Here is a 22,063-nt window from a genome sequence, read left to right on the forward strand (position 1 = left end):
TCTATGTCTTCTTTTTTATGTGAAACACTTGGTGCATGTGATTTCTTTGTCGTAAAGCACTTTGAGCTGCATTTCTCTGGAAGGCACTATACAAATAAAGTTTCTTATTATTATTGCCATACAGTATTTATATATATATATATATATATATATATATATATATATATATATATATATATATATATATATATATATATATATATATATATATTATTACCCTTGTGTCATTATCTGGATTCTGAGGATTTTCATTCAAAATATCAGAAGAATTAAACTGAAAAAAAAAAAAAACATCAGGGGTGTATAGATTGTTTAAAACCACATGCTGACAGTAAAGGTCAGAACTAGTCAGATGTTTCTTGAAGAATGCTCATGAATCATTCATGACTAGAGATCTGGAGAGATTTACTAGAAGAATTCATTAAGATTTGTGGTGCCTCCATAATATCCTATCCAACAGAAAATGAGTCAGAAAGAGATCCCAGGCTAAAATTTGAGACCAGGTGACCCTTATCTGCCTCCAGAAGATGACTGTGGGTCAAGAAGAGAGCCTTGCTTTATAAAATACTGAAACAGCAAATGGTTGAGGCCATGGAAGCTTGTTTTAATTTCATTTTGACACCAGTGCAACTTGAATAAATGCAAGAGTTTAATAGTGACATCTGCAGGCTATTTGGCCTACAACTGAAGCATGACTGCAGCGCCGAGTCTCACCGCCAACTTTTCTGCAAGCACACGTTGTTAAAGTTGAGACACTGTAATGTCTTTATATAGCCTAAATCATAAAGATCCACCAACTGATCCACAGTTTGCAGAAAATATCCCTATAAAATATAAATTATTGCAGGACATTCAACTAAAGTGAATATGAAACATTTTATTCTCCGAAAAAGTCGATTGCATGTTGAAAAACATAAACTCCAGTGCAGGCAGTGTAATGGGCTTGTTTTGTTTTTATTCAGCCTGCTCCTTTAATCGAATAGCTTTGCGACACACGTCACGACACTCTCTAACTGCTTTACGACTATTTTGGAGGCTGATTCAAAATGGAGTAGAGCCTAGAGGAGCAAGTATAACTGAATCAGCTTCCGCAGCACCGTTCTCATCTTCTCATCGTTTTACTTCAACAGGTTGTTACTCGTTACGAAATTATTAACTCCTGCAAAATGACAGAAGAAAAGAAGTCCGGCTCCTTAGGTTTCTTCTCCAGCTACGACGATTTGAGCGACAGCAGCGATGGCAGCGACTCGGACGAGGAGGGAGAACGTCGAAAGAAGAACCCGGGGGCAGATGCTCCGGGAAGCGGAGCTCAGTCCTCCCAACAGGGGACCAAACGAGCAGCCGGTGGAGCTCCTCTACCCAGACCCGACGAGCTGTTCAGCTCCGTGTCCAAGCCTGCTTTCCTCTACAACCCCCTGAATAAGGAGATAGACTGGGATAGTCTCACGGTCAAAGCTCCTGAAGAGGTAAACATCCAAGGTAGATGGCGTTAGATAGCTAGTCACCGTCCACCTGGGTCCATTCGTTAAGTTACACCTGAGCTGACTAACTCACATAGTTTAACCAATTCCATGCATCTATCTGCAGTTTTCTTCTTGCAAAATGAAAAAAAAAATGTCAGTGTTTCTGCCATTAATGACTGTTTTCATTTTCCAATCATTTGTTGGTTATTGTTATTCCTATATTGACAAGGCAATGAATTGATTAGTTGTCAGAAAAAAGTGTGAACCCAAATTGACAGCTTCAGATTACTAGTATCATCCAGAAAGCAGTCATATTCAATTTACAGCTACTTAAAATAGGAAAAGAGCCAAAATATTCATATTTGAGAAGCCAGAACCAGTGACTTTGGCTTTTTGGCTTGATAAGGGACTTAAGCGATCAGTTTTTTTTATCATAAACTTTAATGTTGATTGACTAACTGATTAATCAGCTCATCTCCTCAGCAGTGTTTGGCAGACTAGCACAGTCAGCACATGTCGGGCTCTTGTAGGCAGACTAGCTGTCACTAATATGTGGGACTAATCACAGGCTGTGTGTTGTTATCTGTGCTTTACTACCACTGCTGTTTGCAGCCTGCCAGAGAGTTTAAGCCGTGGAAGACAAACGCCGTACCCCCTCCTGAGAGCTATGTCACAGAGCCGGAGAAAAAGAAGGGACCTCCCCCAGGCATGGACATGGCTATAAAGTGGTCCAATGTGTATGAGGACAATGGGGACGATGCACCGCAGCCTTACACTGGCAAGGCCCAGTTCTTACCCACAGAGGAGCAACCCTCCGACTCAGGTTAGTCCTGCAATCTCTCTCGTCAGTATGAATAAAATGTTTGAATGATTGCGACCATGGGTTTCATTCTTCCCACTATTCTCACACCAGTTCAGTATTACACTATACCAACTTACTCTGGTGTGGCTGAGCATGTTTACAGTACTTGCTGTTAGTGCGGAGGAACTGTGCCAGATGGTGCACCTATTTAGACAGGCTTATTGGTGAAAAAGGGTTAAAGCACACCTTCTCAGTGAGTAGTACTACGTCCCAACTCTATTAAATGTGTTCTTAAACATATAGCAGGTGAAAATGTTTATCGATTTAAATTGACATTTTTAAACCATTTGCTGACATTTTAAAGACCAAACAACTAATCGATTAATGGAGAAAATAACCAACAATGAACCTAATTGCTAGCTGCAGCCCTAAAAAGGTTTATGTGACTTTGGAGAGGTCTATATCTTTTGCCAACTACAGCCTCAAGAAATGATGTGTGCACTTACAATAAAGAAGTGGATTGAGTGGACATGAGCCCAGGGCTGGGTCAGTGGTACCCAAAGATGCAAAGCACAGCTGCATGACTCCATCATCTTGGTGGAAACTTATAATTACCAAACCATCACACCCCAAAAGATAAAGGGACCTGCATCGGCTTTGCACCTGCACACATATAGAGCCTTGTCATGTTTTAATACCGTGCTGTTGCGTAATTAAAAAATCATTATTTTCCACTCTCCTCCTCCCCCACCGACCACTGCTCTGGTGATCAGATGAGGAATCAGAGAAGGGAGACCTGTCTCGAAAGAAGCGTCGAGTGGAGACCTTCCAGCAGAAGGAGAAGAGGAAGAGGGACATGGGACAAGCAACCTCTGACAAAAATTTTGTCGAGGAGGAGAAAAGGATCCTCAGGCAAAAGATTGAGTGAGGCCTAAAATGCCTGCGACAAGGAATCTGTTTCTCACTCAAACATGTTAAGTAAGCCGAGAACATTCACAGATATTAGCACAATGGTCCATGCAAACATAGACAGGTATTTTTCCCGTATGTTGATGTAATTTGCAATAATCTAATATTTGTTTTGTTTTCAGAGGACTGTCAGCACACTTAGAAAAAAAGTGCAGTATGTGATAGTCCCACTGCAAAATTTTCAATTTGGGAACTTAGATTGTGTAAATCCCTGTGGAATATTTTCCAAAGATAAAGGAAAATTCAGGTGTTTTGCAGGCAGTATGGTATTTCCATAGTTTTGGCCATCATCCTCACCAGCTCTCTTCCAAGGTCACAGGGATAAAGGATTATCCCTCAACACAGCTTTACAACATAACCAAACACGTGATTAGACAGGTTTGGTCCCAAACCTTTACTTCTGAACATGCAGTTTAGACAACAAGGTGAAATGAGACCTATCTGACTGCTCTGGGTCTCTGGGACTTTGCAAAGATGTTTGTGAATAACATTTCATACCAGAACCAACAGGGATGAAGGCCAAAGCTACAAAACAAGTATTCAACTTTAAATGAGGGTTTTGCCTGTTGTGACACATTGAACATTAAGTGTGGTTTGTTGGCTTTGCCTCCTGTTTGTTTTAATTTAATGAGCTAAAATAACAGTGACGTATGGCTGTGGTGGTTTACTTAGTATGTGTTTGTCTTGTGTTATAGGAAATATCTAATCACCACTGAAATATGACTGTGTTGTGTTAATACAGTGACCTTCCTTTAAGAATGTGATAGAAAAAAACGCCTGTTGAAATTACGTTTTAAAAAGATGCTTGTTCTTCCTGCTTGTGGGCACTAGATGTCGCCCTTGAGCTGCACTAGAAAACACTCCCTCCGTGTTTGTAGTGAAGTCTGCTGCACTCTGCGTAAACTCCGAGCACCCAAATTACAACCAGGGTCAGTGTGTGTGCCGTTTGTCAGGGAGGGAGTTCTGTTCTTCGATTTGGAAGTTTGTCTCATCTCAGTTCTCATGAGATACTTGATGCATACAGGCTGTTTATTCAGCCTTGTGTACCTTGTATTACACTTTACATCTGTGTGACACAAAACTTCTTGCATGTTTAGTGTGATATTGGAAGATGTTTGAGACATTGTACTGTTTTATGAACCTTTTCCTTCTGCCAGCAGATGTGCTCATTCAGTGTAAACAGTTGTATAAGGATCAGTTTATAGTTTGTTTTCAGTGTGATATTATTCATTATAAACCACTTAGGCAATAAAAGGTATTTTACTGGTGGAAGCTGTTCTTTCAGTCATTTCAATGAAGACACAAGTTCAGAACAAGTACAGAATTCACTGAGAAGCAGAGCCTTAAAAATGTCCTGCATTATTACTATTAGAGTCCAGGTAATAGACTGAACACTCCCAGATTCATTCTTTACATTTCTGTGACCATTAGAGCAAATATAATGGTTTTCTAAGCACTGAAAAAAAGAAAACTTTCCACTTTGCAACAGCTTAGTGATCAGAGGAATTCCTGGCCTATCTGTCATTGTGGGTTGACGTGAAATAGCGGTAAATATGCCTCTGATAAAATTCCAGCCTCCAGGTATGTGCCTGGCCTTGTCTGAAATGCGTACCTGGTCCTGCACAACAGCAGCAGCAGACTGATTTTATCAGCCATATTTAGGAACAAATAAGTGAAACTGACTGCATGAGCAATGACCAGCGAGGCCACATCCATCAGTGTTTCCGAATTACTCCTCTTGCTGTCAGCGTTGTTGCTGGAAGTTTCCCAGAAAATTGATGTTTTGCAGTTCTCTGGTCCTAGAACCATGTGGAAAAATATGAGAAGCTCCAGCTTAGGTTTGCTGTTTTTCTGTGGTGCTGAATTATAACTGTTTTTGATTTGATTTGATATCTACAGCATTCCCAGACTGTAGCCTCTTTGTGTTGTAGAGCTCATGTTACCAGAGGCAGAGCATTTTTTCATGCCCCTGGATGTCACACATGGCTGTCCTTATCTTCATTTAATAAAAGAGAACATCTTGGTCTTATGTTACACTTGGTGCGATCAGAGCGCCAGTGAAGTCCTAAAAACGAACCAGAACAAAATCAAACTTCAAAAAATTCTTGACATCTCAGTGAAATCAAATAGTTTATATTCTGTGGTCACCAAGAGGATCTCAACTATTGTCACTTATTAAATGAATTGCGAGAGGTTTCCAATAAGTCAGGACTGTTTTCCTGGTCCAGTCAGGGCTGTGAAAATTGTCAGTCACACTAACCGTTTATCACGGTGACACATTTACTGGAAGGTCAAGACCTCATGATGGCCATTGAGCATTCAGTGACCTTTATTGAGCTGGCTGCCTACAGCTGCTTCTATCCTGCTTATGGCATTTTCACACAGTCAGCACAATGTCGCAGCTTGTATGTAAATGTCGCTGTGGCTGTTGTCTGGAGCTGCAGGGGACCCACAGCCAACACAGGAAGACTCCTTTTCTCCCCGGTTTTTCTTTAACAGAAGAAGACCCTGCGAGCTCCGTGAGGCTGCGCTCAGAGACACTGTGGTGCTTTGAGCTAAATGCTAACATCAGCATGCTAACATGTTCACAGTTACACATCTACCAGCTTCATCATGTTAGATTAGCCTGTTAGCATGCTGTTATTTGCTACTGAGCACTGAACAGTAAAGTTTTGCAAGTATTTTGTCATCGCCCACAGTTAACCCACTGCATGAAAACACGCTCACCGAGGTCTGCAGAATTTATTTTCAAGGGATTGTGAATATTTGCAGCAAATTTCACAAGAGTCCAGCCTGGAGCTGTCAAGATATTTCACTGATGGACAGACCAGGACTGAAGTCCATGAAACCACGGTGTTAGCGTGGCTAAAGCCTGAATTTATGAACTAGAACCACTTTGGATGTTGGTTCCACATCAACACACCCACTGACTTGCTGACTGCTTCTCGCTCATCCTCGGATGTTTTCTCGAGGCAAACGGTTGCTTTTCACACCAGCAGTAATGCTGCTGGTGTGAAAAGCAGATGTTCAGCAGAACAGAGGAGCTGGAGACATGACACCTGTAACCTGTCATTTGAGCTTTCACTTCAGATAAGAAGAATATTAAGAGCCTGACTACATATTATGTTGAAATCACGTCTTTTTAGAAAAGACAAAACAGATTGCTGGCTGGCTCAGGCGGGATCAAGCTCTGTGAACCACATGCTCTTCTGTCTTGGTCTCATATGGGGCGAGGAGTCCAATTTTCCAAACGCTGGTGAGACAGTAACATAATATTGTAATTTACAGTACCATGGTGGTACCGGCCACTGATTGCAGCTGAATATTTCCAAACGATCGCCCGTTTTTGAAGAAGCAGCTCCATTCCTCCATATACCACCCAGCAACATCTGGAAGGTTTCATCAGACCTTCAGACGACAGAACTGTGGATAAAACATGACAAATAACGGTGATAACAAATGTAGGCTCGGAGATCCATCTGAGGAAAGTCATGCTTTTAATCCCACAATTTGTTTTGAACCGTCTTACTCTCGTACTACAAATTGTTCCTCACACATAACTCACTTGCCTGTCTATTTCTATTATAAGATGACCCAAAAAGTCTAAACTTAGAGTCGGAAATGCTTTCCTACAAGCAGAATTTCCTGCGTGTTGTTTTTTTTGGCAAATGATAGATTATTTGTCATATTTGTGGGCAGGCCTGCACAAGTGGAAACGTTGAGTAGCTGTTATATAATCTGAATACATCGAAGAGCCGCTGCCACAAAAATGCCAGCAAGAGAAAACATCGCATTGTGTTTTGAATGTGAAAGTTTTACGAGGCACGCACACGAGACGAAAAAAATCATTCAGTACGGTCGACGCTTCAGTGGTTCGAGTGAATCTTCATGTGAATGATGATTTTGGAAATTAGCTGAGCTGTTACTTGAAGTTATGGCTTTCCAGTGAGACAGTAGCAGCACAGTGATTCAGTGACGGCGTGAACATGAAGATAAACTTGCACAGTGGAACATTTAAAGCCCCATCACATGATAAACGCGCTCAGAGAAAGGAACGTTCAGAGATGATAGAGAACAGTGGCAAGAGACAAGCAGTCTGACCTCTTGTCATGATAAACATGTCAGAGGCTGCCTGTTGACGATGATATGGGGCAGACTCAAAGACTTTGTGTGTGTGTGTGAGAGAGAGAGAGTGTGTGTGTGTCTTTGACTTTTTCAGGCCCACATTTCAAACTCAGGACTTGTTAATTGGGACGGCTGGTGCAACATGGGCACAGATGCAGCGTCCCCAATTGGAAAACATCAGATTTTTGGGCAATCTGTTTAGATTAGGTGAAGCCTCCAGGATGAATGAAAGTCTATGAAATATCCTCAAAACTGACGGGAACACGACCGTGTGCGTGTCTGTCTGTCTCAGAAGAGGAGAGATCAGCCTGTGGCGGTCAGCTGACCTGGCTGCTGCTCAGTAATGGAGATGCTATCTGTGTGAGTCCCGCTGTGCTGACCCTCGTCCTGTGGTCTACACAACCAGGACTAAGTGGGTGCAGCGAGTTGTATAAGTTTGCTCACACAGAACATTATTTGCGTTGCAGTAAAATGAAAATCTCTTTTTTCAGACAATTAATAGTTAAAACATTAAATCGATTAATAAAGAAAATAAAATAGGAATAGTAATAATGATAAGAACTTGTAGAGGTATAAAACTTCTGTGGTACCCCTGGTAAGCTGGTCTGTTCTGTCATTTTATTCTATTCATTTTTCAGTCCTTATGTTCCATGAACCTTAGAACATAAAGGAAATACATGACAGATGAATCAGTAATAAAAACAGTTGTTCAGATTTATTAGATTTGTCTTATCCTGATCACAGTGGTGAGGTCACTGACCATAAAATGTTTGATTGCTGAGTGTTTTGCTTTCATTTTCACTATCTGCAGCTCCTGTTGAAAGCAGCTGAAGGTGAAGAGTCAGTAAAAGTGGTGAAATGATCACAGAATGGCGTTACGACAACACACAAAGTCCAAAGATGGATGAAATATCGTTTTCTTGACTTAGACCGCTCAGTTTAGCCTCCATGAGTCACTGTGTGTGCTTCAGGGGGCACTTTGTTCCAGATGCTACAGCTCAGAAGGCCTTTTTGGTATTTCTTTTTGCCGTGCATCTTTATACAACCTCTCACAGATGATTCAGCAAACAGAATACTGCAGAATATGTAGGTTAATATCTCAGCTATGAGATAAGAGCTTGTTTACTGTTGACAAGACAATAGTGTGGATATAGATGCAGCGAGGCACAATAAGGATATCTTTTTTTTCTCCTTCAATAGTAAAATATGAGTGCATAGCTATGACAATAATGTGACTCTCTGGAACGTATAAGTTGCAGGCACTTGGCAACGCTATGACAGGGATCATCCAGCCTAATTTATACCCTGAGAAAGGCTTGTGTCCAAGGACATAAATTTAGTTGCGGTGTGCGCTGAGAAAAGGGGAAGGCCCATAAACCAGCCGGGACAGAGAGGGAGAGCCAGAGACACAGAGAGAGGGAACAATGGGCAGCCATCAGGAGGAGAGCCCCAACAGCTGCAAGGCCCCGTATCCCAACACACACTCACATACACATATATATTCTTTTCTTTCTCACTTGCTGTGACACACACACAGAGTTTTCTTCCTCTCCGGCCGGGCCGTCTGAAAGGAGGCCAGCTAAGCAGATGTTCTACCACTGGCTTCACAAAGGGCACATGTGAGTGGCGGAGGAAAAGAAAGAGAAGGGAGACAAACTTCTGCTGCACCGTTGAGTCAGCATGTACAGCAGCTATTGACTACTGCTTTTTTTGTTTTCATTTAACACTGTTAACTCATTACATCCACGTTTTATTGTGTCATTCATATCAATTTTACTTCGTAGTGAGCTGACGCTGGTCTGCTGAGGAAAGTCTTATCACGGTGAGATAAAAGATAGTCTGATAAAAGTGCTCACAATCCCAGGTGAAGGGAGTAATACCACAACGTGAAAATACTCCATTACAAGTCCTGCCATCAGTGTACACGTTTACAGTGTACACATTTACCAGTAATTTACACATGTAATGCTGAATCACAAATCCTATGAGAGGACAAAGCCAAAAACTTGTTTGACTGTCTGCTTCCTTGTCCTGTCTGTAGCAGACAGTGTGAAGCCCATTAGTTCTGACTAAAGACTTAATCTTTAACAGTGGCACACAAATACATAGTGTCATGTTTTAAGAAGGCTAAATACTTTCATGAAATAGCTTGGCAGTAGGAGGAAATAGTGCATTTGTTGTGGACTACTTTCTGCTGCGGATTAATACACATTTGGAGCATTACTGCATATTTACAGCAGTGGGATGGCGTAAGTGGCACTGACCTAAGATAGCTGTGTGCATGGTAACGAAGCATCATGTCACCCAGTTCAACAGTGTGGCTCACTGATGTGTTTTTCATAATTTGTGGACAACAGTGGAGCTCTGTGACACAGAGGAAGAAGATATAGACAATACTTGTAAATAGGATGAGTTCATTGTGAGTCTCAGGTTTGTATTATGTCACCGGATCATGCTGATGTTGCAGCTGTTCCGGGTGGCGCTAACTTTAAGTGATTTACTACCTTAACTACTTTTACATAGTTTAATCTATGATGGTGTTTCATATTTTATAAACTCATGTTCACTCTGTTTTGTATGTAAACATCTTTATTTGCAATATACCAAGTAACCAAGTTCTACACCACCATTTCTTCCACCCCGGTTTTCTTTTGCCACACATACAACAAGCCATCACTACATGTGTTGCTATGCGACCTCAGGTACCACCAGGTATCGCAAAACAAGATCACATTTTCAGGAATGCAAGACATTTCCAGCGTGAAAATTACACTGATAGAAATGACTTGTCAAAAAGACATTGCTCATGCCCTGCAGTGACTGTGTCGCCCCGTCTGGCCCAACGGTTCGCGTCCTTCCTGGTGCATCGAGCCTCTTTTCCCTCGCAACTCCCTCCTCTCCTCTTTTCCTCTCTTTCGCACACACAGAGACGCTATGCAGCCTGCAGGTTTTGACCTGTAAATAACTGCCCAGACAGGGTCTAGTCAGTCAGATGGGGAGGCAGGCTGAGGCGTCAGGCCTACACAGCTCCTGCAGAGCAATAACAGATGCTTATCATGTTTTACTGAGGCGAGGGGTGGCGGTGGGGGGAGAAGGAGGGTGAATGTGGGACGGTGGGGCCCTGTCAATGAATGGCTCTGACAATAAATGCCCTCAAACATGGGTAGACATTGTACTTTAGAAAAGAGAGGCACAGTTATGCCAGGAGGGTTAGTCACATTCAGTCAGAGAGAGAAAGAGAGTGTGTGTGTGTGTGTGTGTGTGTGTGTGTGGCAGAGAGCACATGTGCACTGTTCCACCCACTGCAGCTTTTCAGCAGCTCATCCTCTTGCACATTCCAAGTAGAGGCAACAGCAAACAAATGGCTTAAGGTTCAAGTGAAGTATGTTTCATTCCTTTCCCCGCTGTCGCCGCCGCTCTTAAAGTCTCGGGCTGTGCTGCGAGCAGGGACAGGGGTTAGATGCAAGGTCAAACAGGAGAGGATTACTCAAGATACACTTCAGATAAAAGTGTCAGTCCGATAATCGGCAGTTATCCATCATGCGGCGGCCCGTGCTTTTAGGCTGGGGTTGCCATCGGAGGGTAAAAAAATTGCCTTTGTGTGTGTGTGTGTGTGTGTGTGAAATAATGAAGATGAAAGTATGAAAAGACAAATTCCTCATGACACAGTCAATCCTGCCCATTTGTAAAGGCTGAGAGATGATTCAGAGCTGCGAGCTTATCGCCGTCCTCCTCGCTGTTTCTTGCTGAGAGCCCAACATGTTTCTCTCTCTTTCTCTGCAGAGGGTCGAGCAAACCCCCCTTCTGAGACGATGGGAGTTGTTTTCCCCACTCTTTGCTGAAATGCCTTCACGGCTACCAGTGAAGGTGGTAATTTGAAGTCCTGGCACGCTGCGCTAAAACTGAATTTAATTCACATTTCAGAGACAAATATGTGTTGAATGTCAATAGAGGGGCTGGAGCTGCATTTCACATACCGGCACCCAAACCCTAAACTTCCAGCCTCATCCTGGACATGAACTTTGAATGTTGCATCTAAACAGGTGCTGATGATACGTGGAGCTGCTGTCATCCTCTGACTACTTTACTTTTCATACTTTTAGTTCAGTATTTGTAAGATTCTTCTGGCACCACTGATGGAAGCAGGGCTGTATCTGCTGAGTGTTTTCCTGATTAATTGATCAATAGATTATGGTTTTAGCAATAAATTGCCAGAGAAAAGTAAAAAAAAAAAAAAGTTCCACTGTGAATCCACATTGACATTTTTCAGATGTTTTTTTTTTTTGAAGGTCACAGTGATGTAAAACAGAGCAAAGCAGCAAATCGTCACATTAGAGAAGCTGGAACCAGAGAGCGTCCGTTGTTTCCTGCATGAAAAATGACTGAAACAATTTGTCGATTATGAAAATAGCTTTTCAATAGGTACCAACAGCTTCAGCTCTAAATGGAATAATTGCTGTTGTCTGCATTTACGAATGAGATGAACAGGTTTATGGATTGATCACAAACATCCTTACTGTTTTACTCTTTTAATATCTTTTCATTCCTCAATTTTGGCTTTAAAATGACTCTTCTTCACTTGATGCTTGTTGTTTATCACCATAACATAACGTGGTACAGCTTTCAATAAGTCACCATTTATACTGGTTCATAAGGTGGAACTGATGTGATTTGTGGTTAATAAATAATTGATTACTTTTCAGCTGCCAGGTTGTGGCTGTTTATCCCCCAGCGGGACACTTGCATTTTCTTTTTAGTTATTTAATTAATCAGGGAGACCTCCAGTATTTTATTTATCTGGTTTATTTAAGAGGGGCAATAATAAACACTGCTGGAAATATCTGTTAGCCAAAAGATCATCTGACCTCTGACCTTCAGCTGCAGAGTATACATAAAGAGTTAATTTATCAACAACTTTTACAACTGCAGACTTGATTGTTAACCTTTCAGTAATTATATTATTAACACTTTGAAACTGAAGAATTTATGGATTATTAAATATTTACTGCCATCAATGTAACTGCCAACATACTGTTATCAAAGGAGGTACAACACTTGTTAACCTTTATTAATGACTTCATCAGCATTTGTAACTGCAGAATTGATGACTTATTAAAACGTTGCATTCATTACCTTTTAATAATGACAAGAAACAGCAGCCAAAGGGACTTGCGACAACCTGGCAACCCACAAGTTCTTCCTAGTCATAACTGATCTATAAAGCGGAGCTGCAACAGTTGGTTGATTAATTCATTGATCGTCAGAAAGTTAATCTGCAACTATGTTTATTACATTCTAAGTCATTTTTTTCTCCTGTTCCAGCCTCACAGTTATGAAGATTTCTGCTTTTCTCATGTGATTATGAATGAATTAGTTTTGGACTGTTGAACACAACAAGCAATTTAATAAAAATCCCTGTGGTCTTTAGTAAATTGTGACCAATATACTGATTGTGAAAAAACAGCAAGAATGAATGAATGAAGACTGATAAATGGTTAACAAGCATTAATGAAGATATCAGGCCTAGTTTAAATTCATTTAAAGTGGCACCCTGAAGGCCACAGACTGTATATTCCTGCAGTAGATATACATGTAGATTCAATGTGATATTTGTATCACTCTGCAGTTATTAATGAATTAGTCACTTCTTGTATTTCATTCTACAAATGAATTTTTCTGCTGCTTCAAGTCGCTAACAGTGTCCTCTGATGTACAATGCAAGCTCAATTTAGCCACAGGTTTGGTACTTTTACCGACGCTTTCATGCAACTTTCTCCGAGCAGTTTGTGTGTAAGGTCCCTGAACTTTGAGCCAGAAAAATATGCCAAATATCTGCGCTGCAAACATGAGGAGAAGGTGAGGTGAGGCGCTAGAGAGAAGGAAAGAGAGGAAAGCAGGGAGGGAGGAGGGCAAAGTGTGTGTGTGTGTGTGTGTGTGTGTGTGTGTGTGTAGCAGGGAGGGAGGGAGGGAGGCAGAGAGCGCTGGTGCAGTTCAGCAGAGGGAGCCAGGAGTGAGTGAGGCGACAGAGCGGAGGTGACAGCGGAGAATGGAGAGGAGCGCGTCCGCCCGGCGAGCTTTGACCGCGGCGAACGAGGAGAACCCACTCGGTCCTTCCCTTCTGGAGCCAGCGTGCTGAAAGAAACCGGGAGGAATTAACGGGGGGCAAGGGAAAGGAATGGCTGATCCTCTGCGGAGGACTTTACTAGCGAAACTCCGGGGGAAGAAATCCAAGAAAGGAGCGACGGTCGGCGGTGGATACGGCTCTGCTGCTGCTGCTGCGGCGGCGAATGGGGGCCGAGAAGGTAAAGAAAAAGTTTTGCAAACGCAGCGAGACTCCGACGAGGCTCGCCCGGTAGTGTTGCTCACACGGCTGGCTTGCACGACAGAGAGAATGAGTACGTACGAGAATTGTGTTGACGGGGCGATGGTGCAAACAGGGGGGGTTGTAATAGTCCGGGAGAGTCGCGCAGCAGACTTGGCCGGCGCACGTCCCCAGGAGCCGAGCAGCGGGGGCAGGGGTCGGGTTAATGAGGAGCTCCTGGGGGTCTCACTTCAAAGAGCCGGGCAGTCTGGGGGGCATGCGGGAACGGAGGGAGGTAGGAGCCGGCAGGGGCCCAGAACCGGTGGCAAAATCACGTTATCGGCGGGGGTGACGCTTGCAGGACCGCATGTCCAGAGGAAACACTTCGTCTCGGTCCCGCGGCAGTGCAGCGTCGGGGACTCAATCGGGTTTGGGGACAACTCGAATCACGTTTTGTACCGAGCACGGGTGGAAGCGCACAGCGGGGTCGGTAAAGCAGCGGAGGGCCGGGTTTCCACCGCTGATAGTGACGGGACAGAGCCCGGAGACAGAGGACGCCCCCGGCACATGGCAGCGACTGTAGCGGCCGCGCACGAACACAACGACAACTGGACTGACAACAGCCGAACTCTGGAGACAGGCTCGCCGGTCCGCGCGGCGTTTGTGTGTCCAGACAGGAACGCGGAGGAAAGCCTTTTAATCAGAGATGTTGAGAGTTACGGGCCCGAGTTTGCAGGGGACGGCAGGGGGACTGCAGCCGCTCTGCAGAGCCCGACCTTTTTCCCCACAGAGTTAGAAATATGCGACATCAACATGGCATCCCTGTGCGCCACGGAGGACTCACTTAGGTACGCGTTAGAGAGCGAAGACGAGGATTACTATGATAATGAAATTCTGCCTTTTTATGAAACTATCAGAGCAAAAAGTGATACTAGAGCAGAGGTCGCAGAGCTGCCTGGGCAGGATAGGGGTCAGCTGGATGGCATCTACAGCGCCCAGGAAACAGACAGGCTCAGGAACCAGCTGAAAGAAGCTTATTACCTTCTTATCAATGCTATGAATGATATCAACCTGGATGTCCAGCAGATTAGTGGTGGTTTAACTGAGCAGCAGGCCACCTCCTCCTGCAGTAGTCACTCTAGAGATAGCCTGTGCTCCAGGTTGTCTGCCAAAAACCTGGACAGTGACTCCTGGTCCTCCGGAGGCGACCCCAGCCCGCAGCAGGTGTCTGACACTGACTCACTGCTGCTGTGCCTCAGTGGGACCCTGGAGTCAGGCCTCAGAGGGAGCAGGCTGGATAGTAAGAGTTTGGTGAACCTGTCCTTGACCAAGATGAGACCCACATTACTGCGCTCTGCTAGTGACGGAGCTATCAGGTATCCAGGTGGACCCTCGGTATGTGTTCAGGGCCCTGGAGGGCAGGGGCCAGAAGTCGTTGGGGAAAAGGGGGCCAGACGGGCAAAACAGGGTGAAGTAACAGAAGATGGTGAGGTGTCAGAACCTCGGGTGCTTTACGGTGCGATCAGCAGCGATGAGCTGCTGCAAGATGCTGGTGGCGACGAAGACCGTGGCGGCCAGCTGGATGAGAGCAGCGGCTCGGCCAACAGCCTCGCGGGTTCGTCGGACAGCAACGCCGATGCATCGACGTGCAGGGGTCACGACAGCAATCAGGGGCCGGCTGGAGTCCGAGCACAGGGGGCCAACTCCGTCAACAAGGGCCATGGCGTCACTGTCAACAAGATGCAACAGTGGATGCACAAGGGCCGTTTGTTGTCCTCTGAGATGAAGCAGCGCATCGAGGGCTCGTCCCTGCCCCGAGGCCAGAGCCAGGACCGCTCCTGTCCTCAGGCTAAACCAGGGGTCCAGACGTCCAGCCGAGGGGTTAAATCTGTCAAGGCCAAGTCACCTACACTCAAGTCACCACGACAGCAGCAGCCAGGTAGGAAGGCTACACGGAGTGGCCTCAACTCCCGTGGATCCTCTAAATCAGAGACCTCTCACCCTCCTTCCTCCCGTCTGATTGTTGTCATCCTCCTCCACTCATAGTAAACTCCGTCTGGTGGCGGTCCACCCTGCACTTCCTCCTCTTCTGGATGCAAAGCAAAGGGACGAGACACCTCAGACCTCTTTGCTTTCCTTTTAAGACTCTCTAACCGGTGGCGGGTTCTGTCCTTCACACTAATTTAGGTGCATTTTAACACTAAATTAATAGCACATCAGGTGGTAGGTGGGATCACTCACAGTGTAGTTCAGTAACAACTAACTCACTCTCCTCTGCTAGCTGCAGTGGTGTTTTCGTGGTGTTGCTGGTGGGGTTTGTGTGTGTGTGTGTGTGAATGTCTTTTGATTATGTACCAGATGATTTTCTCATTGTGCTCTGATGCTTTGCTTGTGATGTGGTGCAAAAGCAGGAAAACATGTGTATCATGAAACCACTCAAGCATCAAGTGACACGTGTTAACGTGTTATACCCAGTCAGTTTGTTCAGGTGTTCAGAACGCAGCTTAAATGTGAGGCAGTCAGGGATTTGGTCTAAACTTAACCCATCTGGCAAACCTGGGTACAGGTCCAATTAGTAGCTGCTCTGGAGCTTTCAACCATGTCACCCTCTCTTCCCAAGGTGGAGTTTGCCCAGTTTGTCCTGGAATTGCACATTCAAACCTCCACTTCTCTCAACACTTTCATTGCTTCTTGCGCACATTGGTTTAAAAGTTTAGACTGAAACTTAATTCTTGACCTCAGTAACTGTATCCTACATATCTCACCACAAGCTCCATCTACCCACTTATTACATGTTATTAATTGCCTTTACATTATTGCGGTGATGGCACTGTACAGCACATTCGATTGCATATAAAGGTAGTTACCATTTCACTGTGTGTGGTGCGTGATCGCACTGAATTTTCGTCCATGCTGACCTGGTTTGACTGCAGACAAGGCAGTTCGCCAGCTCAGTCACAGGATTCGGAAACTGTCTGTGTGGAAAACTTTGTATTGACATTTGTTGCACAGCGTGTGGCAATGAGTTCGCTTTGTATGCATCAAAAACATCTCACCGTCTCTTTATTATACTAGTGAATCAGTAGTTTTGCATGTGTTTGGGTGTATGTGTGTGTTTGCGAGTGCCCGTGAGCGTGTGCGTTGCTCTGACAGTGTTTTCCAGAGTAAATAGATGGCCTGCCATGTGCGCAGGCCGTTGTTGACTGTCAGTGAGATGTGCTGCTAGAAATAGAGTGTGATCTGTGAGGCTGCTGAGCGGAAGGCTTCCAGCCGCTGCGGCCTCAGCGTAGCTCCAGCTTTTACATCCCAAACTCTTTCCACTTTTAGCTAGAATAAAGACAGGACTCTTCTTGATAGCCCTTTCCAAGTTTTTTTTTTTTCCGTAACCCTCTTGATTCTCAGTTTTTCCCCATTTTGCTCAGCTTTCCCCTCTCTGTCCCCCGCTGAACTTTTCCACAGCTGTGGCCAGAGGAATCCAAAGCAGGAGAGAAGCCACTGCAGTTACTCTCTGTGGTAGTGGTGTGTGTGTGTGTGTGTGTGCGTGTGCGTGTGTTTGTTTGAGTGTATAAGGGGGGGTTGGGCTGTCATGTTGCCTTCCTCCCCAGTCGTTTGCTCTGGACAGCTCCATGGTAACTTGCATTTTAAGGAGACTTTGCGTTGAATATTTAGGATGCCATTCCCGTTGTTTAACTTGTTTGCGTTGTGTCACTTAATTCCTCGCCATGAATGAACAAAATGAAGGGTGATTAAGTATTTATTAAGGTCAGCGCTGGGTTTATCAGGCCCCCGTGGGCCTCTCAGCGCCTCACAAAGAGCCATTTAAAAAAAGAAATGCCAAAGCTCTCAAAAGCTCCAGCGAATTACTTGTCTTGGCTTGAAACTCTTCATTGAGTTTATGGCTCTGCTCTTGATTTATGCAAATATTTATACATTTCTGACTTGCTAAAATAGTCCTGTTGCTCCCCTTGAGCGTTACTTGGAAATCAAACCTCGCTATGAAGTCATTGGGCGAAATATTGGCTTAATTAAACTGCGGCTAATTTATTTCTGTCCCGACTTGTCCTTTAATTACCGCGTTAAAAAAATCATGTCAGTTATCACCTACAGCGAGCGAGTGTGTCGCTCCTTATATGTGTGTGTGGGTGAGGGATATTGTGCACGCGAGCATGCATATGCACATCTCTGGGGTGTAAGCGCATACAAGCGTTCGCAGTTGGAGGATTTAAAGTTTTGTTGTGTTGCAGCAGAGGATCGGCTTGCCTGCAGGCTGGCAGTAACCAGGCATCATGTTTTGGCTAGACCTAAACTCAGGAGTGGTGTGTCAGTCAAAGCTGATGTTGAGACTGAGCCATAGACACCACAAACAGAGGAGTACAAGACCCACTCCTGGGAGGCAGATATTCTTTTCTTTTATTTCTTCTTCTTTTTTTGAAGTCCTGTGGTTCAAACTAAGAGGAAAATCATACCCTGTTTGCATGTCTAGAAGTTCTGACCGCTCTGCAACAGAACAGCATTGGGCAAAAGAGAGTTTTTTTGTATCTCCTCAAAAACAGCTTTTAAGAGAATAGTTTAGCAGAGAGAAAATATGATTATTTCAAAACATATTGTGCAGTTAGATTAGAAGATTGATGGCACTCATATCTGGCTCATGAAGCTGCTGCTGCTGCTCTTAACCCAGTGATAAAGACTGGAAATGGGGGAAAGCTAACTCGAATCTGGCCAGAACTCAAAAATGTCCAAAGAATGTTAATTAGCATGTTACACGCAACATGTAAAAAGTTGTGGTTGTATGAGAAGTTATGTACTACATGCAGCCGTGACTTCCTGGAGTCTCAGCCACACCGTGTCATTTCTGCAGTATGTCACTTTTTTTTCTGTACCAATTAAACAGATGAGATATAACATGAAAATCAGTGAGCCTTAGAGGTGCTGGTAGGCAGATTTTGTTTCCTTCAGACAGACCCATGCTAGCTCTTCCCCCCTGTTTTCAGTCTTCGTGCTAAGCTAAGCTTACTGGCTGCTGGTTGTAACTTCATATTTACTGTACAGACGCGAGAGAAGCATCGACCTTATTTATATCGAGATGAGCAAACAGGCGTGTTTCCCAAAATGTTGAACAATTCCTTTAGCAATAACACATCAAATATGAAGCAAAGATGGGCTCTGGATTCGGAACACTGCGCGGTATTGCTTAACATTTCGATTACGTTCATGCTTGCTCAGTAGAGTCAATGTAGCTACAGAGTGAGAGGAGGGTGCAGGTGTAATGTAATCCTCCTTGACTGCTGTCAAGTCATGTCAGAACGATGTGGCGTCTGGTTTCTGCATTGTGCCAGAGAGCTTGTTACTGAGCTGCAGAGTTTTTTTTTTCTCCTTCACATAAACACACACGGCTGATGGTGGAGGTACAATCATTTGTCTTGTCTGGTGTGTCTCTACTTGGACAGATTTATGGAGGATGCTCGCGCTTAAGACAGATCAGGTGATGGAGGAGAAACTGGAGCCACCAGGGTTCATCCCAGGATGGTTTATTGGATGTATGAGTCACATGATGGTGTCTGCAAAGGCAGCAAAACTAACTGGGTTGTATTTTTGAGGTGGCAGCATTTCATCAGGAGCTACTGTACAGAGTGTTGTTGAAGGTCTTTCAATGACTTGTCTTACTTTGTAGCAGTGTTTTGGACCAAACTGTGTCACACAGTGAGGCCTGGTGCCTTTTTTAGATCACACAGTCCCTCCCCTGAAGCATTTACATCACTGTTTTTGAACAGACACGATGAGACAGGACAGACACTGAAAGAGCTGCAACACTGAAAAGAATTCTGGGTGTTAAGCCAACGTATTGAGGAGGAAGTGGCATTAGCATTAGCAGGCTGTGCTGCCAGGACGCCTCGACGGGATGCAAGTGTTGACATGTGATGCAACCCCGGACGATCGCAACTCTGCACTGGTGCAAAGAGAAAAATCTACACTGAGGATCCTCATTACCATATGAATGAGTGTCAACAGGAATGTATGGCACACAGCAAAAGATTCCCTCTGAAGGGTGTGTGTGTGTGTCGGGGGGGAAGCCTGAAACTCTGTACACACAACAAAGTGTTGTCTGTATGGAGGAGAAAAAACTAGCTGGTGTGTGTTTTGCACTTATCAAAAGGAATTCAGGAAATAAAAGGAAAGCCTATGGGAAAGTGGATCAAGTGTTTTGTCTTAGAGGAGAGAAAGATGCAGTCATTCAGAAGATTTAGACATGAATATAGTTGGGTTTACTGTCAGGCTCACGCGGCACAGGTTCACACCAGCACATCCAGGAAGTAAGCTTTTGTTCTCCGTAAGTTTGCATTCCTTGCACCTCAGACAAACGCTCCTCCCCATCCACCTCTCCCTCTCTCTTTTTTTCTTTATTCTCCCACACAGACGTGCACCCTTGTATTATGTGCTCCGGCCATCTGTTACCTTCAGGTCAGGGGTGTGAGTCTTCTTCCCCTGAACTCGTCATCCCCGTGCCATCGTGGCACAGGGAGCCAGGCTGCGTTAGCTCCGTTGTGGAAGTTTGAATTAATGGGCTTTGCTTTGCATTGCGTTTCTCACTCCAAATAACAACCAGAGGAGAAAGGAGCCAGTGCTTTTGCTTGCCCTCCTGTCACATGGGGTAACATGGCAGCGGCCATAAATGAAAGCTGCTAAATGCCCTAAATGTTTCTTAATAAATATTCTGCTGAGTTTCACTTTAGAACAATCCTATCTCACACCTCGAGCTGAAACTAATGATCATTTTCATCACCATTTGATCTGCAGTTTGCTGTTTTGAGTCATCAGTTAGATGTTCAGACTTAAAAACATCAGAATTGAGAAAAATGCAGTTCAAAATTGCCTAAAGCCCAGAGTTAGGTCTTCACATTGCTTGCTGTGTCCAAAATACCCCAAATGTTCAGTTTACTATCACATCAGACAAAGAAAAGCAGCAAAAAAGAAATTCTGCCAAGCAGCTGATAGATGTTCATTTTTGTTAAAGTCCAGATGAAACGGCGCTTCCAGACATCAAGCTTCTGTGCGCCGTGTCATAACAAAGATGGAGAATTACAGTGATTCAGCGTTGGATGCTAGCTTCCCTCCAACACCTTCATCACCCTCATCACCATAGCAGGCAGACGTACCCCTCGAACTGCAGGAGGTGGAGGGTCAGTTACAGCGTACACCGGCTGGAAAGCAGTATCTGTCAGCTGCTCAAGCAATCTGCTGTAAAATGCCTTGTTTACAATGTGGAGCTGTCACAGACACCACTTTCCTCAAAGTGACTGAAATCTAGCCAGCAGGCCTGTAACCACAGTATTCAAAGGGATCAGATCAAGGTTTGAGGTGGAGAACACCTGAAAACACACCGACGTACCACACTGCTGCTAGTCAGCTAACTCATGAGTCTGACCTCTGTGCTGCTACAAGCTGGAGACTAACTGATGGGTGGATTATTGGTTGAAACTGGTTGGTTCAAGATCATAAATGGATTTTTTCCCCCCTTTTTTGGCAAATATTGTCAAATAACTGCAGAATATGAGCGGGGATGTTATCTGAGAAGGTTAAAAATGAATTTTTATTTTAACTTGGGGGGGGAGAATAATACCTTCAAGCTTTTGTTTTGTTTTGCCTCTGGGTGTCTTTTTAAATGAGTATTTCAGTGAACACCCTTAGACATCTTTTAAAAACTGGTCTCCTTGCTAACTATATGTTGTAATTTAAAGCTTATTTTGCAGAAAAGCAGACTCAGAGATTCTGTTATCTGCTTTTCATCAGGCTGAATGTTCTGCAGCACTAAAACGTATTGCAGGGGGCGAAAATACTGACATGATGATGTGAAATGCTGAGAGGACCTGCAGACTTGTGATGGTTTGATATTTGATGGCAGTGAAAATGGCGAAAAAGCTCACGTAGGAAGTCTCAAAGCAGCGTCCGCCGTTGCTTTGCACCGCTCATTGTGAAGGAGTGTGACAGTGGAAGCAGCGAGGCTGTAAACCTGGAGCCGTGGTCTGGAATGCCGCTCATGTCGGAACACGCTTCCTCTTCCAGTTATGAAAGACCCCTTAAAGAAGATGGCATGCTGACAACAACTCCGTGCACAGCCCTCTCACCTCTCTTCAGTCTCACGTTACCAGATCCAGCGTCGGCGGCAGAGGCTGCAGTTTTTGGATCCGTCTCGGTCTTTATCTTGATCCCAGCACACATCCCACTTTCGAATAATCCTTTTCCTATTTCATTCTTCCCCCTCCACAAGTATGTGGCGTAGAACAAACTTAGCTTGTAGCTCTTAGATGTGTCTTTCTACCTTATTTGTAGCCTCTAGGTGACTTAAAATCAATTGTCTTTTTAATATCAGTTTACCCTCATTTGATGTAGTTCATGTGGTGAAAA

General features: G+C 44.2%; 2 protein-coding genes across 3 annotated transcripts in view; both read left to right on the plus strand.

The window, feature by feature from the left end:
• Window positions 1-1,044: 1,044 nt before the first annotated feature.
• On the plus strand, window positions 1,045-4,503 carry c4h1orf52 (chromosome 4 C1orf52 homolog). The gene is made up of 3 exons (XM_041935870.1): window positions 1,045-1,466; window positions 2,076-2,286; window positions 3,039-4,503. The coding sequence occupies exons 1-3, from the start codon at window positions 1,167-1,169 to the stop codon at window positions 3,191-3,193; spliced, it is 666 nt and encodes a 221-aa protein (XP_041791804.1). The 5' UTR covers window positions 1,045-1,166; the 3' UTR covers window positions 3,194-4,503.
• An 8,872-nt stretch (window positions 4,504-13,375) lies between these two features.
• The window catches only part of syde2 (synapse defective 1, Rho GTPase, homolog 2 (C. elegans)), a 43,961-nt gene continuing 35,273 nt past the window's right edge, over window positions 13,376-22,063 (plus strand). Inside the window, exon 1 of one of the 2 annotated variants that reach the window (XM_041935446.1) lies at window positions 13,376-15,599. In XM_041935446.1, coding sequence (XP_041791380.1) covers window positions 13,535-15,599 — 2,065 coding nt within the window. In that variant the 5' untranslated portion in view covers window positions 13,376-13,534. The remainder of the gene's footprint in view (window positions 15,600-22,063) is intronic. The other variant, XM_041935447.1, reaches the window with a different exon arrangement.

The sequence above is a fragment of the Chelmon rostratus genome, chromosome 4, assembly GCF_017976325.1.
Source record: "Chelmon rostratus isolate fCheRos1 chromosome 4, fCheRos1.pri, whole genome shotgun sequence".
Classification (NCBI taxonomy): domain Eukaryota; kingdom Metazoa; phylum Chordata; class Actinopteri; order Chaetodontiformes; family Chaetodontidae; genus Chelmon; species Chelmon rostratus.

Bases quoted from the DNA above. Each gene is read 5' to 3' on its own strand.
- c4h1orf52 (XM_041935870.1), top strand. From the start codon at position 1,167: ATGACAGAAGAAAAGAAGTCCGGCTCCTTAGGTTTCTTCTCCAGCTAC. The intron at 1,467-2,075 runs GTAAACATCCAA...TGCTGTTTGCAG, and splicing joins CGGTCAAAGCTCCTGAAGAG to CCTGCCAGAGAGTTTAAGCC. The intron at 2,287-3,038 runs GTTAGTCCTGCA...TCTGGTGATCAG, and splicing joins GGAGCAACCCTCCGACTCAG to ATGAGGAATCAGAGAAGGGA.